The 24887-nt window shown below is 48.0% G+C and overlaps 1 protein-coding gene across 4 annotated transcripts in view; it reads right to left on the bottom strand.

Annotated features, from left to right (window-relative positions):
• RBM19 (RNA binding motif protein 19) overlaps nt 1–24887 on the bottom strand; it is a 161314-nt gene that overhangs the window by 98034 nt on the left and 38393 nt on the right. For all 4 annotated transcript variants that reach the window (XM_051972855.1, XM_051972856.1, XM_051972858.1 and 1 more), the window contains exons 20-21: nt 24790–24845; nt 22977–23093 (exon numbers count right to left, since the gene is read on the bottom strand). In XM_051972855.1, the coding sequence (XP_051828815.1) occupies nt 22977–23093; nt 24790–24845 (173 nt within the window). The remainder of the gene's footprint in view (nt 1–22976; nt 23094–24789; nt 24846–24887) is intronic.

Here is a 24887-nt window from a genome sequence, read left to right on the forward strand (position 1 = left end):
CCCCAGGAACAGACTCCCCAGGCAACCCAGCCCATGTTCCCCAAGGGCTGAGTGGGGCGGGATTACAATCTAAATTTCCAGGGAGTTGGGAGAGTGTCCAAAGTCCTACCAGGACGTAGTCTCTGGGGCATTGGTGAGAGGAGCAGCGTGGGAGTCAGGCAGGATTCAGGCTGGGGGGTCGTGGGGCTGCTTTAGGGGTCCCAGACTCCGGAGCTTACTGCCCGGTAACCCGGGCCAGGCTTGGCTCGCTGCCCCTCGGTGTCCCCATCCGCAGAATGATTAGGTGTCCCGTAAGGACTCAGACGCACCACCCCGGCCCCTTACCGGGGGGAATGACTTGTCCTTAACAAACACCTCCCAAATCTTTAGCCATTTTAGGGTAGGGAAGGAAAGAGACGCTGCTTTGCTGCATTTCAGGGAGGCTGGGCCAGACCAAGATGGAGATTCCCTAAGGGAAATGGGACTGGGCTACCTGAATTAACTCCCTCAAAGCTCGGAGGACACCCCCAAGGCTCCCCGGGGGACGCTCCTGCCCTGCAGTTTGCAGGGAATGTAACAATTTCGCTCACTCGATTTATGGCGGGGTCAGCGCGCATCCTGGGGAGCCAGACCGCGGCCACTGAGCCGTGTTTTACCTTTTCAGACATGCATCCTGGGCCCTGATCCCTCCTGAGTCCCTGCCTGTTCCCTACACTTGGCCAAGCTTCCTGCTACACTGTGGGCACATCGAGCTTCTCGTCATATTTCCTCACCTGGAAAAGGGTTAGAAGAGTCTCCGCAGTGACCCTGAAGGAAAGAGGAGTCAAGAAGGCTCTGGGTTCAGGTCCTGTCACTGACATATGAGCCAAGCCTGTATAGTAATTCCTTAAGACAAAGACATTTTGTGCCTTACACATAGTAGGCTCCTAATAAATCCTCCCTTCCCACTTCTTTCACTCTACTTTCTTTCTTCCTCTCCTCTCTCCCACCTTGCCTCCCTCCCTTCTTTCCTTCCTTACTTCCCTCTTCTTTCTTTCTTCATTTCCTTCCTTTCTCTCTCCTTTTGTTCCTTCCTTCTTGTCTTTTTCTTTCTCTCTCTCATTCGTTCTTTCTTTTTACTTTTCTCGTTCTTTCTTTTTACTTTTCTCGTTCTTTCTTTTTACTTTTCTCGTTCTTTCTTTTTACTTTTCTCGTTCTTTCTTTCTCCCTTCCTTCCCCTTCTCCTTCCCTCCCTCCCTTCCTTATTCCTTCTTTTTTTCCCTCCTTTCCTCCTTCTCTTCCTTCCCTTCTGCCACAAAAGAAGCATCCCTGAAAGCGTCTTCCAGCCAACCCCTGTCGTGGGCAGGATGAGGGGTCTGACACGTACTGCAGCTGGTCCCCACACACCTTAGACTCCCTGCTAAGTGGCTCCATTTTGAGAACTCTTCATCCCACAGAAATGGAGCTTAGACTTGAGGCGGTAACATCTATTAATGACATTATTCTAACGCTACGGTTCCCTTCACTGTCCTGCTCATCTGCCCTCTCCCACACGGAGCTTCCCCAACCACGACCTCCGGAACCGTGACTCCTAGCCTATGACCAGGGACGACGCCCAGTTCTTTGGCTCTGACAAACATTACATTATTACATTATCCTTATTTCCCGTCTCAAAAATTACTTTGTTAGTTGTGCATTGAAAGGAGTTTCAGTCCATTCTGAGAGGTTTTTAGACTTCCTTGAAGGACCTGAAGATAAGACAGATATAACCAAGGCTGAAAGAGTCCTGGGAAGGAGGCAGAGAGGCTGGGACACGGGGGCAGGGAGGAAGTTCCCAGGGGCTCCTCACCCGCCCTGCTTCTGCCAAGTGGCAAGCGGTGCAGACGGAGGTGGGCCCCCCCCCCCCCCCTTCGCGCGGGCTGCTGCTGCAGGAGGCGGCCGGTGGCACAGTACAGAGCGCCAGGCCCGGAGTCGGGAAGCCCAGAGCTCAAACCCAGGCTCAGACACGTGTGGCCCAGGCAAGTCCCTGCATCTCCAACTCAGTTTCTTCAACTGTAAAATGGGGACAGGAGCAACAGTGACCTGCCCGGAATGTTGTCAGGAGTTCTCAGCACAGAGCTTGGCACACAGTGGGCTCCCTTCCCTCTTTCTCTTTGATTCAGTCATTTCTCGATCCTGTCTGACTCTCCGTGATCCCATTTGGTGTTTTCTTGGCAGTGGCCATTCCCTCTCTAGCCCATTTTACAGATGAGGAAACTGAGGCACACAGGATCACACAGCTAGGAAGTGTCTCAGGCAGGCCCTGACCTCGGGAAGAGTCATCTTCCTGCCTCCAGGCCTGTAATCTATCATCGCAGCTTCTCCTTCCTTCTTTCCCTTCCTATAATTCACCCCCTTCTTATTTAGAAACAAATTATGTCATGAGCTCTCCATCAAAGAAAGTATTCAAGCAGCAGCTGACTACTGACAGAGGAGGGGGGGTAAGAGCCGAGCTCAGCCCTTCAGTTGTGCTCAGATCTTGGGGATCCCACAGCCCGCCAGGCTCTGCCCCCTCCGTCCTATCTCCTCGCTCCTGCAGCCTGTCCAATCCCGTTCTCTCCAAACCCGATTCCTTAATTAACTCCTCGCTGCCCCCAGGGTGGCCCTTCTGTGGTGCTCAGACCTGCCCACCTGGGGAACGGCCCGGGTCAGCTCTGCCGTGAAGGCCTCTGACCCTCTGGTCAGTCCCGGGGGCGGGAACAGAAGTTAGGAGCCCAGAGAAGGCCTCGGCGGTTTTTGCTCCTTTAACAACTTTTTGAGCGTGACCCCAAAATCGAGTCTAATTTCCCGTGCTGTGGTGACCCCACGTGCACCAGCACCAGGAAAAGCGTTTTCACAAAGTGTCTCTCCTAGTTAATAAAAGATTACTCCCAGGGAGGGCACAGGAATCATGGCTGAGGGAGGGGGAACGGCCCAGGGGAGAGACTGAGGCAGAGTGGGGCAGAGTGGGGCAGGAGGACGTGGGGTGGAAGCGGCTTGGCCACTCCCCCCCGCCTGACCCCGAGTTAGCCGCTGGCCCGCTCTGGGCTCGGTTCCCCTGTCTGTCTGTTCCCAATGGCCTCGCTCAGGGGCTCCGGGTGGACGAGGCCAGAGAGGCTCATGAGGGCCGAGTGACCGCCAGGAGAAACCCCTCGGCGACTACTCTGCGTCCGCAGCCCCGAGACGGTCAGCCCGTGGGCCCATTGCAGTGGGCAAAGCAAGGCGGGGAGCCCACCCGTCCCCCTTCCACCCCCGAGCCGACACTCCCCTCCCCGCCCCACACCAGGCGCTGATGAGAGACAGCGGAGCCCTTCGCGACAGCGTGAAATTAATACGATTTGGGGGGAAGTTGGCAGTGAATAATGAGCCTGTGAAGTACCTGCTCCTGTTACTCCCCCCGGGCCGGCTTTAACCCCTCTGCCGCTGAGCTCTGGCTCAGTCCTCCGAGTGCGGAGACCGCGCAGCTCTTCACGGCTAAGTCATGAGGGCAGACGCCGGGGAAAGCCCACGGCCCTCGTCGGCCAGTCCTAGGTCAGGGCGAGGGCGAGTGTCGCTTCCACAAAATGAGAGAATACTAGGCAGAACAGCCACAGGAGCCACTGTCCGGGCCTTGGCCAACCCATTTCACAGATCATGGGCTCACAGACAGAGCGAGGTTAAAGACTTGTCCAGGGTCACAGAAGCAATGAGTCATGGGATAAAAGGAGCAGAGATTTAGAGCTGCACGGGGCCTCAGAGGCCATCAAGCCCCTTTTACAGACAAAGAAACTGAGGGCCAGGGCCTGGACCATGTTTGATGGGAGCTCCCAGAGCTGGGGCTGTCAGGAGGTCCGGAGGCCAGTGCTCTCTCCCTGGGAGGCAAGGCTTTCTGCCTCCAACGGCAGGGGAGAGCACGGGATCAGAATTGGAGCTACAAAGGTCAACTCTTCTGATCCTCTCATTGTACAGACCAGGAAACTGAGGCTCACCAAAGGAAAGGGATGCCCTAGGATTGGAACCCAGGTCTTTGAACTTCAAATCTAGCTTCTCTCCTCTAGGAAAAACACAAGGAAAACCCAAGTGCCGCACTTTCATCCTCAAAATATCATTTTAAATCCTGACACACTTTGTTTGCTCTGTACAAACGCTTTGGGGGATTTATGGGAAAAGCAGGGAGAGGAACACCACGGGATGAGAAGGGTCAAAAGGGATGTCTCTCAAGAAAGGAGAGAGAGAGACAGAAAGAGATACAGAAAAACAGGGATAGAGACAGCCTGAAACAGAGAGAGCCAGAGAAAGGGAAAGACAAAGAGATAGAGCAAGAAAAGCGAATGCAGGAAGAAAGGAAAAAAAAGGAAAGAAAATAGGTGATCTGTCTCCATGAGCCCTCTCTAGCTCCCTCAATATTAGTTCAATAAAACACCTCCTTGGCCAGTGGTGTCAGAGAAAGAGAGCGCTTCAGAAGACAAGACCCCCAGCTCCGGGAGGTAATCAGGGATGGGGAAGAGAGGAGGCTGGCCACAGCTCACGCTTGCTCCAAGTTCTGTCTTCCTGCTGCGTCACACTGAGCAACCACCCAAAGCCAACTCCCAGCAGCAGTAACAGGCGATGATGGGAAAAGCTTTGGGGGACTTCTCCCCGGATGCCTTAGAAGGATGATGGCGGGCTCGTGCATTGGGAGGAGGGCAGGGGCTGCTTTAGAAACAAGTGAGACTAAGACATCTCTGCCCTCCAGAACCGTGACTCCTAGCCTATGACCAGGGACGACGCCCAATTCTTTGACTCTGATGGATATTACATTATCCTTATTTCCTCTGTCTCAAAAATTAAGTTACTTGTGGATTGAAAGGAGTTTCACTCCATTCTGAGAGGTTTTGTAGACTTCCAGGAGAGCCCTTGAAGGACTTGAAGACAGATATAACAAAGCAAGTTGGGATGCGATGATTTAGATTAAAATTTAATACTTCTCATACCCCTAGGAAGGCCCTGACCTTGACCCTGGCTTGAATTTCCAGGCCAGATGGTCACAGTGTAAGAATTATAGAATCGCAGGGCTGGAGAAGCCCTTGGTGACAACCTAGTTCCAACCTTAGATGAAAAAGAAGCCCTACTCTCACAAATCCAAGAAGTAGTCAGCGGGCCTTGGTCTGAAGTCCTCCAATGGGAAGGAAATGGATCACTCACTTCCCGGAGCAGTTCGTTCCCCACTGGGATAACTCTTATTCTTGGGCCATTTTTTCCAATAATCAGGATTAAATCTGGATCTAGTTCTTCTAGTTCTGTCTTCTGAAACCAAAAAGAACCAAGCTAATCCATCTCCTGCGAAAGCCTGTTAATACTTAGAGATGGCTGCCATGTCTCCTGAGTCTTCTTGTCTCCAGCTAAAATATCACCATTGCCCTGTGGCTCGGACCTGCTTAGAGGCCCTTCTCCATCTCTCAATGGCCTTCCCAAAAGGTAGTGGGCAGAAGGGAGTCTAACAGCCCTAAGGAGCTTTGAATACAATCACCCAAACATCTCCCCCCCAATCCCAGGGCCAGGAGAAGGCTATAAGATAATGAACTCTTTGTGGACACCTAGGAATTTTTAAACCTTTAACTTTATAGATTTGGGTCTTTTTCTACCAGTGCTGTGTGACTAAGACGGCTTAATTGTAAAACATAACTAGCATTTACGGAGGTCTGCAAAGAGCTTTAGACATGTTGGATTCTCAGAACTATCCTATGAGTCGGGGGCTATGATTATCACTCCCATTTTGCAGATGAGGAAACTGAGGAACAGGGCCAATGGCTAGTAAGGGGTCTTGGGAATGATTCAACCTCAGGACTTCCCAATTCCAAGTGCACTGTCCACTGTGTCACCCAGCTGCCTATGGAGGCAAGGGAGAGACTGCTACCTTTTCCCCAGATTCAGTGACAATGAAGTGCACATAGAACCAAACCAGCATGAAATCCAGAGAACTGGGAGTGGGACCAGAGTCAAATCAAAATAACAACTAATTTGTATTTCCACGAAGCTCTTTATAAATAATATCTCAATTCATCTTCCCAACTACCTTGGCAGTTAAGTGCTCTTATAAGCCCCATTTTACAGGTGAGAAAATTGAGTCAGAAAGAACTCAGGTGACTTGGGCAGAGTATATGAGAGCACAGTTGAACTCAGGTCCTCCTGATTTGTGGCTTAGCATTACATCCACTGGGCCACCAAGCTGTCTCTAGAACAATTTATAGAGGAGGAGAGAGAAGGGAAGTTTGCTTGAGGGACAGAGTGGCAGAATCTGGACCCGGATTTTTGGACACCACGCCACGTACATTTCCGTGCCTCATTCTTTCCCGCTGGCAGAGCTCCTCTGGCTCTCACAGTCACCTCCTTTGCTACAAAGCCTTTTCTGGTTATGAGCCATGATGTAGGTCAGCCTTCCAAGGTCACTGTCCAGAGAGCCCCGGCCACTGACTCGGGAAGGGTCTGCTGGGGGACACAGGACCCTCCAAGATTCACGGGGATGGGGCAGAAGCTGGGCCCGGTGATAGAAGTACAATCTCCAGGAATAAACATCAGCTCCTGATGAGGCCTTTTAATTTTCTGCCTATCAGCACCCTCTGCAGTGATCTGGGAAGGAGGCAAGGGTGGAAAAGGATGGGAAGAAAGGGACCCGGGCAAGTAATTTAGGCTAGAAAATATAAGCTGCATCACAAGAAGAAGAAAAGAAGCCAGCAAACCCAGGAGAGCCTTAAAAACCCCTAAGAAAACAATATTACTTTGAGTGGAGAGAGAATCCTGACAAACAACGAGCCATCTCCCTTGTGAGAAATTAAACAGGTTGGTCTGTGACAAGTTAAAGAGGTTCAGTTTAACTGCTCAAGACCGAGAAGTGCAAATCAAATAAAAAAATAACACACATTTAAATAAAATGCATTAATAAATGAAATGCAAACAATAAAATACAAAACCACAAGATGTTTCTAAATGTTTTAAAGGGAAAAAGAAAATTCAGGCAAAGATGCTGGGCTGGATCAGACCTCAGAGGCTGTCTGCTTAAATTGGACCTAAACCCTTCTACAACCTCGTTAAAAGTACGACTTCTACAACCTTGAGGTTAAAAGTAGAGATTGTCAAGCCGGTTGAGCTTCCTCCTTATTTACCTTTTTGCCCGTCGTACCACTCAGAAGAAGGAAAACTGCTTGAGGGCCTACAAATGGTTGCTCAACTGCTCCTGGAGGAGCTCCAAGGAAGGGGAGCTCACTATCTTTCTTAGAAGTCCCCGGCCACCTATGGCCAGCCCTGTTTGGAAGCTTTGCTCCCCCGTCCTGGGGTCTGCTCCTTGGGCAGATGGTATGAGGAGTGCAAAGGCCGGCTGGAGGAGAAGAATGGCCTGTGGCAGCCCGACTCTAAACTGTGTGTTCTCTAGAACCTACAATCACGGGCTTAGTTGAACACTGGAGCTCCCTGCGTGGGGAAACCTTTCCTGATTCCCATTCTGTCCTAAGCTACCAGTGTCTGAGTCTCTGCAATTTACCTTCTATCTTCCCCCACATAATCACAGAAGTTGGGTGTTGGAAGGGCCTCCGCAGTTTAGGCCCCTCTCCGTGAGGGCCCGGATGAGTGTCTGTGTACAAGGGGGCCCTGCCCCCCTACCCACAGAACACACGCTCCTCGAAGGCAAAGACTGATTCATGTTCATAGGCTTCTGCCCGGGCCATAACACTGGGTCTAGTAGGTACTTAATAAATACTTGTTGGAGCAGGAGCAAACCCTTTAACTTGACTATTCAGTGAGATAAACGTCCTTCCCGAGTACTCCCCAGTCATCTGGGCTCTGACTCCGTCTTATCACAAGAAACTTGGAAATGCAACCTTCCTATGCTGTGTGCCCACAATGGAACCCCCCCCCCACAAGCTCTAACAAAGCATGGAGGCCTTGGGATGGAAGAGGGCTGAATGAAGCTCCCGAGACGCTAAGGCAAGGTTACGGCGAGCTGAGAGCTGCTTCTGATGGGAAGGAAGGAATTGAAAAGCTCCCCAACACCCACCTCCAGGCTCTGCTCATCACCTGAGCCTTTCTAAGAGATACAACAATCAGCCCATGGCCACATACAATGACGTGACAGAGAGAGAAGGACGTCTGAATGCTCTATAATCTAAGACAGGAAAAAGCACGGGGCAGAGGAGGGTCCCTTTTGGATCTGGAAGTGTTAAAAGTAGAGACTGTCAAGCCGGTTGAGTTTCCTCCTTATTTACCTTTTTGCCGGTTGTACCACTCAGCAGAAGGAAAACTTCTTGAGGGCCTTCGTTATTTGGGGGCTCGCCTTGGTGCCCCTGTCCCCCAGCACAAACCATTACCTAATGCTTCCTGGAGCCAGGAAGGACCTGAGTTCAAATATAGCTTCAGACCATGACTTAATTGATGTTTACCTCAGTTTCCTCATCAGTAAAGTATCTCCTAGGGTGTTGTGAGAATAAAATGAAATAGCATTAATAAGGTGCTTTGCAAAACAGAAAGTCCTTTAGATAAATGCTATTGTTGTCACTACTGTTATTGCCATTATTAAAAGAGCCTTCAATCTGGTGATTGTCTTTTTGAGCTCACAAGGAGAAAAGATGGTTGTTTAATTTTTGTGTTAAGATCAGGTAGAAGGCTACTACAGTTCCCATGAGGGGGAGTCTGCAGGGAGTCAAGAGGGTCAAGTAATAAGCATTATAGCTCTTTTCATCGGTTAGGGAAGAAGACACTGAGGAGATAGGATCTCAAGAGCGGAGGAAGTCTGTGGGGCAGGGCTCATCCTTCAGGGGGTCAGAGAACTTGAGTTCAAATCTTTGTTCCAGACTTTGGGTCAAGACAGATTGACATGTTCCTGCAGCTTTATTCTAGCAAGAACCTGAAATTCAGACCAGATCAACGAATGATCCAGACATCCAGTGAAAATATTGGATATTGGAATAATGTGCCACTTCCTTCTCCAAATCATTTTACAAATGAGTAAACTGAGGCAAACAGTGACTTGCCCAGAACCATATAGCCTGGATTTGAACTCAGGTTATCCTGACTCCCAGCACTGTATCCACTTGCCAACTATTTCCCTCAACCAGTACCAGTAAACTAGTTGTTTTTTTTTTTAATTTTCAAAACATATGCATAGATAATTTTTCAACATTGATCCTTGCATAGCGTTGTGTTCCAAATGTTCCCCTCTTTCCTCCCACCCCCTCCCCTAGATGGCAGGTAATCCAATATGTTATATATGTTAAAATATGTTAAATCCAATATATATAAACATATTTGTACAATTATCTTGCTGCACAGAAAGATCGAATCAAAAAGGAAACAAAATGAGTAAGAAAATAAAATGCAAACAAACAATAACAAAAAGAGTGAGAATGTTTTATGTTATGATCCACACTCAGTTCCCACAGCCCTCTCTCTGGGTATAGATGGCTCTCTTCATCACGAGATCACTGAAACTGGTCTCAATCAGCTCATTGTTGGAAAGAGTCACATCCATCAGAATTGATCATCGCAGTACCAGTAAATTATTGCAAATTAAATACTATTTTCTATATGGAATGGCTGACAAGAAGAGGGATGAGAAAGGATATATAATTTCACGATGATGATGTAAGAAACAAGACATCAATAAAAACTTATTTTAAAAAGATGCTGCAAATCTAAATATTCCCCGAGAGGAGAGAGTAGCTCCATGATGTAACTTGCAATAAATAGATGCATGCTGAGAAACAAAGGAAAAAGATAGTTTTCTATAAAGGTTTTGTAAAAACCTATAAAAAAATGAAACCAAAGATACAAAAGCTACTGAGCAAAGAATCGAAGGAGAAAAAAAATAGCTTAGAAGAAAAAGGGGTATATCTCAACCAAGGAATAGATTTTCTGAAAAATAGAATACAGCAAACAAAAATCAATGACTCCATGAGCCAGCCAAGAAATATTAAAACAAAATCAAAAGATTGAAAAAAGGGAGAGCAGAAAATGTAAGCTACCTGATTAAAAACAAATGACTGAAAAACAGGTCACAGAGAGATAATTTTCAAATAATTAGACTCCCTGAAAATCATGATTTAAAAAAAAAAAACAAGTCTAAAAACTATTTCAAGAAAAACTAAAAAATGCCTGCATCTATTAGAAACAGGAAGTAAAGACAAGACAGAAAAGGTTCCATTGGTCCCCGTCTACAAGAAATCCTCAAATGGAAACTCACAGGAATAAGTCAAAATCTCGAGTTTCCAGGCCAAGGAGAAAAAAAGAAAATCAAAACAAAAACAAAACTGAAGGCATCCAAAAAGAAGCAGGTCAAGTATCCAAGGATACACAGCCAGAATCACATAAGACTTGGCAGATGCTACTCCTCTACAAGAGTAGATCTCGGAATACATTATTTCCAAGGGCAAAGGAAACAGACTTATAATGAGGAATAACCTCACCTACAATGTTGCTGCTGTTGTTGAGCCATTTCAGTCATGCTTTGTGGCCCTGTTTGGTGTTTTCTTGGCAAAGACTGTGGAGTGCTTGGCCATTTCCTTCTCCAGCTCATTTTATAGATGAGGAAACTGAAGCAAACAGGGGTAAGTGACTTGTCTGGGGTCACACCAACTCACTGCCCTGCAAAGGTGAGTATTATCCTACACGGGAAAATGTGCATTTCATGTACAAGAGAAGACTTCCAAAAGATTTTTGATGAAGTGTGTACAGCCAAGTAGTAACTCTAAAATGCAAACATAAGAATCAAAAGAAATCTAAAAGGATGCCATGAAAGATAAGAGTAAAAATATACTTTTATCTTTCATATTGATTAATAATTATAGGTAACAATGGATAAAGCAGTGGGCCTAGAGTTGGGAAGACCTTAGTTTAAATCCAGCCTCACATATTTAGCTGGCTGTGTGACCTGGGAAAGTCACTTCACCTCTGTCTGCCTCTATTTCCTCACCTGTAAAATGTTAAAAAAGAAAGAAACAAACAAAAACCTAGTTCCCAGGATTGCTGTAAGGATTAAATGATAACTATAAAGCACTTAGTACTTAGTAAGTATCATATAAATGTTAGTTATATCATCATCATTATTAAAAGTGGGTTAAATTGCTCTCAGTTAAACTTCAAAACTCCTTTAAGGATCCCAAGCTTCTGGAAACAAAGGTTCTATCTCTTCAATATCAATATTCTGCCAATATTGCTAGATGGCATCTAGCCATGGAGCACTAAGGTCTCAGATTATTGAAAAAATGTGTTACCATGGAGAAAATGATAGAAAGGGACATGGTGGGCATGAGATGTCACATCACAGAACCAATGAGGAACACCACAGAAGACTTCATCAGGAGAATGTATAATTGCATGGGATGGCCACAAATGAGTGATGGATGACAGATATCAGGGATGGCCAGAAAGTGAGGAAGGTCTCAAGGACCCTGGGTAGAACCTACAGGAGGACCTAAGGAGGGGGCCACAAAAGATGGACAGACATGGATGGACTTTGAACTGTACTATGGAGAGCAGACCCAAACCATGAGCCACTGAGTCTTGTAAGGCTCATCCTCTATTCAGAATCTATGATCACCTCAGTATTACCAATTATGTCCAAAGTGACTGACATGTGTCAATGAACAGGTATGTAAGGAAGCCTTCCAACTCCCACCCTCTGAAAGGAAACATGGCTGATTCAACTGGCTACACCATCGTTTTGGCCCTATCCCATCAAGTAACAATTACAGGATGAACAAAATTATCAATAAAAATTATGGTTTAAAAATTAAACCAAATGAATTTCAGAAATTCAGGACTATCAGGTCCAATGTTCTTATTTAGAGGTGTGGAAATGGAGGCCCAAAGAGGTGACAAGACAGGTCACACAACTAATAAATGATGGAAACTTTGTAGTAGTTATTCTTCTATACAATATTCACTCTTGAAGGGTAAACCACAATTATCATTAGGATGGAACAATCTGAGATTACAGGACCACAGATTTGGACAGGGGAGAATTTTAAGAAGGCACTAAATAAAACGACATTAAAAAAGGCAAGGGTTCTGATTTTCAAAATCATTATTATTTCAAAAGGGAAGAAAATAGAATATAAAACTACAGTCGGTGAGCTTGACTTTAATTACTTGCAACACTTTTGAACATATTATTAAAGGGATGGTTAGTGAACATTTAGAAATAGAAGTAGTGATCACAAAGAACCAGTGTGGCTGTACCTAGGGCAAGCTAGGCTAATAACATTTCCTTTTCTTGACAGGATTAATAGAATTGTAGACTAGACTAGACCGAATGCTGTAGATATGCTCCATTTAGGTTTTAACAAATCAGGTGAACAAGCTTCTTGGCTATTCTTTTGGAAAAGATGGAGAGATGTCGGCTTAGATAATGGTGCAATTATGTAGAATTAGAATTGGTTTAATGAACGGATGCAAAACAGAACCATTAAAGTCCATTTGGAAGGTCTCTAGTGCAGGGTCCCTGTGCTCAGCCTTGTGCCGGTCAACGTTTCTGCCAATGATCTGGATAAAGGAATAGACGGCATATGACACCAGTACGGGAGGGTCAGCTGACACAGGTTAACAGTCAGGATTTTAAAAGCTCTTGACAAGCTAGAATATTGGGGACAAACAACTAGGGCCAAATCCATTAAGGTGAAATTTTATAGAGAGATGGAGTCCAAATTTGATTAGAAAAATCAACTTCCCCAGGAGAAGGAGAGAGTGGTTCTGAAAAAGATTTGGGGGCTCTCAGTGAACTCTAAGCTCAGTCTAGAAAACTAATGCGCACATCCTTGGGATACACTGAGAAGTGAGTGTCCAAGACCAGACGTTGATCACAATGTCCTCTGCTCTGGCCAGAATATATCAAAGTGGTCTGTCAGGGTGAGTTCTGGATGTTAGAATCCTAGTGTTAACTCAATGGAATTGATACAATGCTTATTGGTTCACACATTAGAGCAAATCCTTACTTTACAAGGTGTTAAGTCACTAGTATTGATGGAAACAATGCTTAAGTTAACCCCTTTGAGAGTTCACAGATTAGCTCACACATCAGTTACCCATTTGGGAGATTTCAGGGTTCAATATGAGATATCCAAATTCACACCTCCCATAATCCCACTCTCAAAGGAGGAGTCAACCTTTGAGTTTACACCTCTAAAAGAGCATAAAAAGAGCTTCAGTTAGTCGGTCAGTTCAGTTGAAAAGATTGAAAGGGGAGCATCAGTTGGAGATTGAGAAGCCACGAGTCAGAGTTGAGCTAGAGGCAGAAGCTGGAAGAGCTAAAAGACAAGCTGCAAGAGCTCTTGGAACCAAGGAGGGAGAGAGGTCTCTAAAAAAGCTAAACGGGCCCAAGGAAAGAGATAAGACTTGGAAGGAGAAAATAAATGTTTGGATTTTATCAGCTGGCTGCATTTGGGGTGATTATTACTCTGAACTGAAACTAAGGCTGCCTCCAGAAAACCTCCCCAAGAAACCTGCTCCCAGAGAACCATCATATTATACAAAAGAAGAGAACACCACATCTGGACACCTATTTTCAGAAAGGATATCGATGGGGAGAGGGTTTAAGGAGCATAAGAAGGAGAAGGGAGAAACTTAAGATGTAGACTGCCTAAAAGAACGGAGGATGTTTAACCTGAAAAACAAAGACTCTATGACATGGAAATTTTCATGTGGAAGAAAGCTTGGGATTGTTCTGTTTGCTTCCACCAGACAGAATTAGAAGTCTCCATAATAAGTATCAGGAAGAAGGTAAATGCGGCAAATCTAAGATCGACTGAAAAAAAGATTCTCTAATAATGAGTGATTTTTTTCTTTTTTTTTTTTTTTCTTTTTGGCTGAGGCAATTGGGGTTAAGTGATTTGCCCAGGGTCACACAGCTAGGAAGTGTCAATGTTTGAGGTAGATTTGAACTCAGGTCCTCCTGACTTCAAAGCTGGCATTCTATCCACTGTGCCACCTACTTGCCCCAACTGGAGTGATTTTTAAATGATCATCATTGTCATCAATAATACCTCTGTTTAGGAGGTATATATAGAAGTGGTTCTGAGGATTCTCGGTCAGGTCTGGGTCGGACTAGACAGCCACTGTGGCTGCTTAGAACTTAAAAATTCTTTAATCTTATGGGTTAGTTCAATCCTTTCACTTTACAGATTTGAAAATGGAGCTCTAGGAAGAAGTGACTCAAAGTAACCTGAGGAAGAAACAGTAAAGGAAAGATTTGCTACTGTATAATATTGTTTCCTAGACATATATTCTCCAAGATGGGCTTTGGGCCTTACCTCAATGGTATTGGCTAGTAATGGCTCTCTCTGTGCTATAAAGTGCCCCAAGGCTGGAATCAAAGTCTCTGTCTCTCTCTTTCCCCTCCTCTCCCCTTTCTCTCTCTCTCTCTCTCTCTCTCTCTCTCTCTCTCTCTCTCTCTCTCTTTCTCTCTCTCTCCTATTCCGCCTTTCTCTCTCTCCTCCTATCCCCTTTTCTTTCTCCTCCTCCTCTCATTCTCTTTCTTCTCTCTCTCTCTCTCTTTCTCCTCCTCTCCTCCTCTATCTCCCTTCCCCTTCTCCCCTTTCTCTCTCTCTCTCCTCCTCTCCCCCTTCTCTCTCTCTTTCCTTTTCTTTTTCCTCTCTCCACTTTTCTCTCTCTGCCCCACGTCTCCCTCCAGTCTGTCTCACAAAACAATGGCCTTTCTCACTGCTGACACCAATTCCTTTTGGCCCTTGGTGTGGTCACTCTCTCAGTCCACACAAACCACAAGCAGCTCACGGCCTCACAAGCACCAACCGCTCTGGTTCCGCTCCCACACAGCACGAGAGCACCGGGCACAGCCAGCCCCAAGGAACAGCTCTCCAGAAGACAATCTGTCCCCCTTATTGAATTACCAAATACGGATCCATGAGATGCACTGCCCCTCCAAGTCTCTCAAACAAAACAAACCAAAGGTTTAAGCAAATGTTGGAAAAACTATTGTATGCTCATAGACAACTCTCAGTGGCTGACAAGCTGGGAACCTGGAAGGAAAGGGAACTTGGTCTTTGGTCATTGATATAGAAAACAAAGGAAAGAGGGGTGGTTTGGGGAATGGGGAAAAAAATGGAAAGGGGAGGAGGGAAAGAGATAAAGAAGGAAAGGGGGAGCAAAAACAAAGGGGAGGAAGAAAAAGAAGGAAAAAAGAAAGGAAGAGAAGGAATGAAAGAAGAAAAGGAGGTAAGGACAAAAGGAAGGAAAAGAGGGAGGATCAACAAAGACAAGAAATTTCATAGTAGAGAAGAGAAGAAGGAAAGAAAATAAGAAAGATAATTGATGTAAGGAGTAAAGAAAGCAAAGGAAAGAAAAGAGTGGAAGAGAAAAAGAGAAAGGGAAAAAGAAGGAGAAATGGAAAGAGAAGGATGAAAGGGAGAAGGGAATAAAAGGATAAGAGGCAAAATAGAAAAAAGGCAAAGAGAGAGGGAAGAGGATGGGGAAAAGGGGAGAAAAGGTAGGCAAAAGAAGGGAGGGGAAGGAGAAGGCCAGAAAGGAAGGACAGGAGAGAATGAAAAGGAGTAGGAACAGAAGGAAGGAGAGGGAAGAGGGAGTACAGGTGAGACTACTAGAAGCAAAAAGTAAGTCTCTTAATTAAGGCTTTCAGCCACCTGTTATGAACTCTGCCATTCACACCCCTAGCAGGTGGTTCACACCTATAAGGAAGAAAAATCAGAAACAACCGTGCCACGAAAAGAAGAAAAACCTGTAATTATCTGTCACAGAGACATTCTAAAATACTGTCTGCTTCTCCCCACTTCACTTGATCTAATGGACACTTTTCTAATTGGGGGGGACAGACACCCACATATCAGGAAGTCCACAGGAGGCTGAGGGGCTACAGGTTTAACCACAGGGAAAAAAGCAAATTCCCAGTGGCCTGGGAAACAATTCTTTAAAAAAGTACAAATCTCTATTTTGTGGGTGTCAAAATTTGAGAAGTAATCCTCAATCCCAAAGGTAAGAGCATGAAGGTGGAATGATTTGAGGGCTTTCTAAGTCAGAAGAGGCTTTTTTTGGGGGGGAGGGGAGGAAGGAGGATGGTTGGAGGGTCTCCTAAGACCCTGAGGAATATGAAGGATTCACCAATCTGGAAATGACGGCGACCGTCATGGGAACAGGAAGGCTGAGGACTATTCCAAAGCTCCCAGAGAAAAGCTGGAAAGGGCCAAGATACTACTCATTCTGTAAGGTCCCAAATGAAAAAGGAGACATCGCAACAATGCTAGTGCTAGGGAGGATTGTTCTGTCTATGGGTGTAGACACCAAATCCTTTGTAACTCTACATCTACAGCTATATACGCCTACACTTTTATACATACACACACGTTGGAAAAACAAGACTTTTCATTCTTTTGAAACACCGTCTCGTGAATTATCAGAGGATCAAGATTCAGGCCTGGATGGGAACTCAGAGACCATCATCTCTGAACACAAGCTCAGGGAAGTTAAAAAAGTTGGCTAAGATTACAAAGCCAGTCAGTGGACAAGAAGAACCCAACTCTTGGAATTCCTAAGGTTATTGTGTTCCCATGAAGGATGGAGTCAAACAAACAACAAACCAAAAAACAAAACAAAACAAAAACAAAAAACACACGGAATGTGGAAACAGACACACAGGCAGGTATCTCCTTGCCAAACGCGGCCCCCCTTCTGGCAGAGAGAGATAAATGAAGTCGTTACACGCAGACACTGAAAATCCTTCCAGGAAGGGAAGGATATAATTTGATTTAAGCCAGTTCCATAGCAAAGCCATGGCGATCGCCTTTAAGGGAGAGAGACAGAGACGCCCAGAAGAACGTGGCCAGATATGCTCAAAACTTCCAATTCAAGGCTCAATCTAGGAGCCATTAAAGGAGCCCATTCAGTTGTCAAATGTGTCCAACTAACTGCCTGATGTCCAACGGCTACTTGGAAAAAGAGGGTGAACTTCACTCTGAACGCTCACCCACAAGGCATCTCTACAGGACGCTCTCCCCTTTCTGTACGGTGCCTGATCCCAACCACTAAAGCGATGGGATGGGCCGTCTGTTTACATCCAACACCAGCAAGCCAACTTAGTTAGGGCTTGACTCACCGACCCCACTGTGTGTCAGCTGCTCGGCGGGTCACCAACATTTATTAAATACCTACTATGTTCCAGGCACTGGGCTAAGCCCTGGGGGTACACGAAAAGCAAAAGGCAATCTCTGAGGCTGCTAGACAGTGCAGTGGATAGAGCACTGGCCTTGGAGTCAGGAGGCCTTGAGTTCCCTCAGTGCTAGTTATGTGACCCCGGCAAGTCACTTAACCCCAACTGCCTTGCCAAAATAAATTAAGGGAAAAAAAGGCATTTCCTGCTTTAAGGCAGCTCCCTGTCTAATGGGGAAGACAACTTGCAAACAACTATGGACAAACGAGCTTGAGAAGGATAAACTGGAAATAGTCGAGAGGAAGGAGACACCAGAGTTAAGGGGATTTCGGTATTTCTCCTACCTCCGTGCTTTTGCACAGGCTAACTCCTAAGCCTAGGGTGCACTTATTTCCTTATTGCCACTGTCTAGACTGCCCAGTTTCCTGTAAGTTCATGAGCCACCTCCTCCGAGAAGCCATTCCCAACCCCTCAGTTCCCTAGTATCTTCTTGTGGAAATTCTGATCCATCCTTGTGGGTAGGTTGCACTCTGACCTCAGGAGAATCTACATTTTTTTTTTTTTTTGAAAGAAGAGACTCCCTTTTGTTTTCTCTATCCTTGATCGTCTTGTAAAAAGGAGGCTTGTTGAACTGAATTGGCTGGGATTGTAAGAAATGGGAAGAAAACACAGGTTAGAAAGCAGTACGCTGACTTCACAAGCACGATGGGTACCATATTGCTTGCCTTTTCAATGGCTGGGGGAGGGATTGGTAGGAGGGAGAGAAACAGGAGATTTAAAAAAAACAATGAATATCAAAAATAACGTTTAATTTTGAAAAAATATGAATAAAAAAGAAAGGGAGAAAGAAAGAAAGGAAAAAAGGAGAAAGAGATTATGTCTCATTTTCTATAGCTTGTAGCCACATTTAGGTGAAAGCTGCTGAAAAAAACAATCATGGAAATCAAGAGCTGGGAGCAGAGAATTCTCTCAGTTGGGCAGGAGAAAAACCTGCGAGGTCACAGCCAGTCAATGTCAAGGCCAAGATCCGAACCGAGCTATGCAAAGATCCAAGAAACAATAGAAGTATAAAAATACAAAGACATAAAGGAAATGGGTCCTGACCACCAGATTACAGTCTACCTAGACTCCTCATATATGGACCTATTCTGATGCTACATCAAGACTTAAAGTCAAGGGAATCTTTCAGCATCTGTCTCTTACACACACACACACGCACACACACACACACACACCTCAGATAGCTGCCTCAGTTCTCTCATCTATAAAATGGGGATAATATAGTACCTTTCTCCAAAAGTAGTTGTGAGGATCAGATGGCATGTTTGCAAATCCCTTTCCAAACCTTACGGTCCCACAGAAATGCCAGCTATTATTCTCATCGCCATCATTCAAAGATTGTTTAAATAGACACTAAGACTCATTTAACCAAAGTTTCTTCCATAAGAACCAAAAATGGGTGCTTACCCTTGAAGGCCCCCAAACAAATCTGACCTGTGCCTCTCAAATACTTCCCCAGCAAATCTGACCCGTCCACGGACTCTCCATCAGTCCAGTCTTCGGGCAGAGCGCAGATGGCGTGCATTTGAGGCCCTTCGCCAGGCCCGCCGACTTCCTCCGAGATGGTTTGGACAACCACCCGTTACCATGTTTAGCCTCTCAGTCTCAGCGTCCAGCCTGGTAAAACGTGGTACGGCCAGCTCCGAGGTCACAGCGGCTGTGACGTGAGAGAAGACCCCGGAACCATGGAAGGGATCTTATCCGAGTGCCGTCACCCGCTGCTGTTATGAGCGTGGCTCGCGTTCTTCCCCAGCCCCACAGATTTAGGGCAGGCCAAGGAGTCCGATACTCCAGCTTTACAGAGAAGGCTACTGAGGCCCGTGAGATGAAGCGACCTGTCCATGGACACGGGTCAGATTAGATCAGAGCCCCAGAGCTGGAAAAAGCTCTAGACTTGAATGGGGAAGAGAGAACATCTCGGCCGTGCTCGAGATGAGGGACTTGAGAAACTCCAAGAACCAGGACATCCCGGTCATATATGGATGGTCTTTAGATAAAAACACTTAAAAAAAAAAAAAAAAGTTGGATGTTTGAGGACTACCGTGTAGGAAAACTAACCCCTGCCTTGTGTAACTGAACTAAAGCACTGGGACGCAGGCTCAGTCTCTGCAGGCTTGCTGAAAGTTTGTCGGGACACCTCCAGGAACAGAGAGGATGATGGGGATGACACGTGCTTCGTGTCCCAGTTGGTTTTTTCTGCTAGGGCTCTATACGCTGAGAGCTTTTCCTGACACACATGTCGTGCTAGGATTTTCTGGTACGACAATATCTATTAAAATGCAATTTTATTATTTTTATGCGGCAATGGGGTATCCTGGCAGTTGAGGGCAACTGTGGTCCCCGAGGACACACGGGGAGTATCCAGTAGTTTGTTGGCTGAGTCCTGAAGATTTGGGAGGAGGGGAGGGAGGGGATCCGTCAGCTGTTGGTTTGTTAAGGGGAACAAGATTCTGGGGAATAATTAGTTTCATGATCATCACTGTAATTATCATTCTAGGCAGTCTCTTAGAAACCCTAAAACTTATCAAGGACAGGATGGGGTTTCCCCCTCTGTGGAGAAAGAAACCAGGAAGGCTCCCCTGAAGCCCAGAACTGTCCCCAGGCCAAATGACCAGTAGCATTGTCTGAAACACACCAAGGCCGCTGGTCCCGAGCAGTCTCCTTCCCAGAGAAGGTTAAGAGTGTCCCCTGCTGTTCTGTGCTGGGAACTGCCTTCAATCCCGGCCTACGGGAACAACAAAGGTAGGCCGGAGGGGAGGCCGGGGGCTTCCGATTTCCCGGGGCACCGGAAAGATGACCTAAAAAAGCCCGGCCAGGACACGAGGGAGGGAGTGCGTGAGCCGCCGGGGTGGGGGGCTGCGCTCTGCCTAAGCTCCTCGTCTCCCCCAATGAATGAACGGAGCAGGATCCCCCAAAGCCCCATTCTCGCCTCGCTGCCTTTTGTTTCTGGGATAACTGCGGCTGAAATACACCAAAGGGACGCGGCCAGGGCGGCGGGGCCTTGTTTCCCGAGTAACGTGCGCTGTTCTTCGGGCGTCCCTTCTGCGCTTTCAGGGAGATTCTTCCAACTACCTGGAAGCTGCGGCCCACGTGGCGGCCGACGCTCCTTGCTGTGCTAGCCCCGGAGATGCGGCGGAGAGAGATTCGGAAGATTCAGGTTCCTGTCCCAGCTCAGCGCTCGCTCGCTGTGTGACAGCGCGGAAGGAGCTGAGCCTCTCTGAGCCCTGGAAAGCGTAGACCCGCCTGCCGTACCCCACCGAGGCAGAGGGCCCGGATTCCAACGTTCCCACAGGCAACAGCAACTAGCATTTATCTCCCTCTCGGAGGTTTGCAAAAAACAAAGCCTCATCTCAATTCATCCCCATTTTATGGATGGGGAAAGGCAAACAGAGATGAAAGTGACTTGCCCAGGCTCACGCAGCTGCGCCATTTTCGAGCTCGGTTCTTCCTGACAAGGTGCAGCACTCTCCACTGTAGTAGCTGCCTCTGAGGGGGCCGTGTGACCACCAGTTCCTGAGCTTCTTTATCAGTGCCCCAAGGACCCGGCGCAATGTCTGAGACACAGTAGGTGCCTAATAAGTGCTTGTTGTTTCACTGTTCTACAAGATGCAGATAATCATACAATCTCATAGAATAAGGCATTCTCTGACAAGAGAAGGCCCAAGGTGGAGGCAGGCTGGCCCCTGGGCCAGATTTCTCACTGAGACTGGGAGGACAGAAGGCACATCTCTGAGATAGCGGCTCCTAGACCCCTGCGGTGTAACACCCTCCGTGGCGGCTGGCTCTCTCCTGGCACCTCGTGGATGGGGGCTCCTCCGGGGCCTTGGGTCAGCCCAGTGAGGGCAGAGGTCCGTGCCCGGGGTCCTCACCCTGAAGTCACGGACCTTCGGAGGTCTTGGTGATCTTCCTGGGCCAAGCTGCTGCAGAGGGAGAAGCCTCCAGAGGGGTCTCTGCTCTGCTCCCTGGGGGGCAGGTGTGAGGAGATTTCCCCTTGGGTTCCCCAAAAGCTGAGCGCATTTTCAGCCTGGATCTCTGAATTTGCGGTGCAGAGAACCCTCAGAGAGGGAAGTTCCTTCGGGGAAGGCAAATCTTCAACGTATTCTACCAAGTCTGGCCTTTGAGAGGTGTAGGACACGGTAAGAGACTTGCTTCGGCCACAGTCAAGAATATGTCAGAGTGTGAACTATTTGCATTTTTGTTTTTCTTCCCGGGTTATTTTTACCTTTGAATCCAATTCTTCTGCAACAAGAGAACTGTTCGGTTCTGCACACGTATATTGTATCCAGGCTATACTGTAACCTATTCAACATGTAAAGGACTGCTTGCCATCTGGGGGAGGGGTGGAGAGAGGGAGGGGAAAAATCGGAACAGAAGCAAGTGCAAGGGATAATGTTGTAAAAAAAATTACCCTGGCAAAGGTTCTGTCAATAAAAAGTTATAATAAGAAAAAAGAATATGTCAGAAACTGGACTTGAATCTAGGTCTTCAAAGCAAATTTTCCTGATTAGCTCTTATTTCTTTATATTATATATATTGTTATATATAACAAATTATCATAAATGTTTATTTATTAATCATTTTGATGATTAGTTTCGCTGCGCTGCCTGACATACTGTAGATGCTTAATATTTTCTGAAGTGAAGCGAGCTCTCTGAGCACAGGGGCTGTCTTTTGTCTTCCCTCTGCCAGAAGTGGCCACTCCACAGCACATAGCATACAGAAGGCGGTTAATAACTGCTGCTCTCTGCCAGGGCCTGACAAGCCAACACAGGGACAACTTTAATTTGTCTTCGGGGGGGTCTGTGTCTTTGGGGAGTGCAGCCAACTCTGGGCTAAGCAAGTATGTTTGATTCACATAAGCTGAGTTTTAAACCAAAGGAGATAATACATGTGGCAAACACTCTGAAAACCTCAAACTCACCGTGTAAATGTGCGCTGTCGCCATCATCACTGCCACCATCAATCCCCAACATCACCGTTGTTCCCCCCACCATCACCTTCATCATCATCATCACTATCATTTCCAATATCACCGTTGCCCCCATCATCATCAGCAGCAGCACAACCATTATCACCATTACCATCACAATCACCATCATCACTGCCACCATCACTCCCCAACATCACCGTTGTTCCCCCCACCATCACTTTCATCATCATCATCACTATCATTCCCAATATCACCGCTGCCCCCACCATTCCCATCATCCATGTCACCATCATCATCACTCCCCAACATCACCATTGCCCCCATCACAATCATCACCTTCATCCTCACCATCATCACCATGACCATCATTATCAATCCCCCCCACCTCCATCCCCCCCGCTGCCCCTGACTCCAGACCTTCCCTTCTCTTCCCCCTCACAAACAGGGATCAGCGCATCTCCCCATCCTTCCTTGCTAAGTGGCCACTCTCTGACAAATGGGTCGGTCACGAGGTGAGCTCCAGGAGACCGGACTCCCCCTAGAGGCGGCAGAGGCCCTCTGGAGACGAGGACCCCAGGCAGGAGCACTGGCCGTGTCAGTCTCAGGGCCCTGGCCGCTCTCTCGGATCGCCCACAAAGCCCCAGGGAAAGCTCCTTCCTAACAAAGACCTCCACGAGGCTGCACGGCGGGGACGGAACCACTCAGGACCCGGGGCTTCACCGGCCACTCGCAGGCCAAAGCTGCAGAGCCCGGCACTGACCACAAGGGGAAAGGCCCAGCAAATGTCCTTAAGAAGCCGGCAGGAAGGCCCTGCACGGCCCCGGCCCCGCGGCCCACGCTGGCCCAGCTTGTCCCACCCCGGCCGGACGGCGGGCGCGCTTTTCTCCTTACCTGAAGAGCTCCTGGATCTCCCGCTTGTTGGCCTGGAAGGGGATGTTCCGCACTAAGATCTTCGAGGTCGTCTGCTTGAGGGCCGTCTGTCTCTGCCGAGCCGACGTCACCGCCGGCCTGGTGAGCAAGCGGCAGAGGAACCCGGTCAGTCAGTCACCCAGGAGGAGCTCGGGCTGCCCCCCAAGCCGCGCCGGGCCGGTCCCTCACCAGAGCCGGGGGAGGGGGCAACGCCAGCCTCGTTTGCCCGCTGACCTCTGGGCTGGAAGGAGGAGGGGGCGAGTGCGCCAGCCCCGCTCCTGCAGGGGGGCAAATCTATGCTGTTGCCCATCCCAGAGGTCCGGATGATATCCGTAATGCTTGGGAGACATCAGCTATGACCAGCGCCAAGGCTTGAGAAGAGCCCGGGGAGTTCAAGGAAGGCGGCCTTGGGTTTCTAACCTGGATCCCCCTTCTCACATTATTTTCAGAGGGCCCGAAGGGGCTCAGCTGAGAGCTCCTCCTGACGTGGGGGGACAGAGGGGGCTTTCCTACTTTGCTCTAAATCCTGAAGTCTGGTAAAGTCCTTAACTGGGGCCCGGTTACAGCCCTCGGGAGTGAGTGCCCGTTCTCCCAGGGGTCCTGGTCCCCAGAGCCCGGAATCAGGACCCCGTGAGACACCTCGGCCGGCTCCCGATGCTGGGTCCGCCATCAGGCCGATGTCCCGAGAAGGCGGCTGCAGGGCCCCGTAAGGGCTGCAAAGGGCTTTACACTACCCATTTCTTTTCTCTTTGCTTTATTTATTAAAGCTTTTTTATTTTCAAACCATGCAGGGATGACTTTTCAGCACTGACCCTTGCAACACTGTCTGTTCCGATTTTTCCCCGCCTTTTCCCCCCTTCCCCTAGATGACAGGTGAGCCAATATATGTTGAGCTTGGTAAAAATCTATGTAAAATCCAGGATTTGCTTACACTGCACCTAACTTTTTGGTGGGAGGGGAAGGGTGTGTAAGGGACTCCCAGGGGAGGAAAGCCCTCTCTCATGCACGTTGGCACACACTGCGACTTAGGGTCCTAGAAACTTGCCCAGAGCAGCGAGGGGTGCCGTGGCCTGTGCCCGAGGCACGTTGTCTAATGCCCACTTTGAGGGTGACGAACACTGGGGCCAAGAGGTTGAGTGACAGACCAATGGTCACCATGTCCTAGGGACCTGTGGCAGGATACTCCGAGGCCCGTTTACTCCTCGTCTATCCCTTCAGTCTGCATGCCATGATGGACCCCACTGCCACGAACCAAGGAGGCTCAGGGGATCATCAGGCCTGGAGTCAAGGAGACCCAGCCACAGACACTTACAGGGTCACTGCTCCTCTGCCTCAGTTTCCTCCACTGTGAAATGGGGATAACAATGGCACTTCCTCAGCAAGGCTGCTGTGGGGCTCAGATGAGCTGTGGGGGCACCGTGACATCTGGGCCCCCAGGCTGACGCCCCCTAACTGTAATTGCCCCGAGGAGAGCAGTGATGGATGGCTCCCTCCGGCACTGCCCCCCCGCCGCTCCTGCTTATTTCCTCTGCCCAGACCAATACAATCAGAGTGCGTCTCCCCTCGAATGTTTCCCATTATTGTAATAAATGTGCATTAGGCATTTACGCGGTGGACCACCCCGGCTCCAGTTCCTCACGGAAGCGCATGTTCGGGACACACGCTCTCAGCGCCGCCTTAATCAGCAGGGCCGACGTGCCCGCCCGGGAGGTCTGGGCTGGGAGGCCACGGAGGCTCTGGGGCCGCCCTGCACCCGCCCGCGCCAGGGGAGGGAAATAGAAAGCCAAGGACTCACTTGATGGCCCTCTCGGAGATCTTCACTTCCAGCTTGTGGCCGTCCACCACGGAGCCCTGGGAAAAGAGAAGCTGTGACTGCCCGGCCTCCGGGGATGC

This window comes from Antechinus flavipes, chromosome 1, assembly GCF_016432865.1.
Source record: "Antechinus flavipes isolate AdamAnt ecotype Samford, QLD, Australia chromosome 1, AdamAnt_v2, whole genome shotgun sequence".
In the NCBI taxonomy this organism is placed as follows: domain Eukaryota; kingdom Metazoa; phylum Chordata; class Mammalia; order Dasyuromorphia; family Dasyuridae; genus Antechinus; species Antechinus flavipes.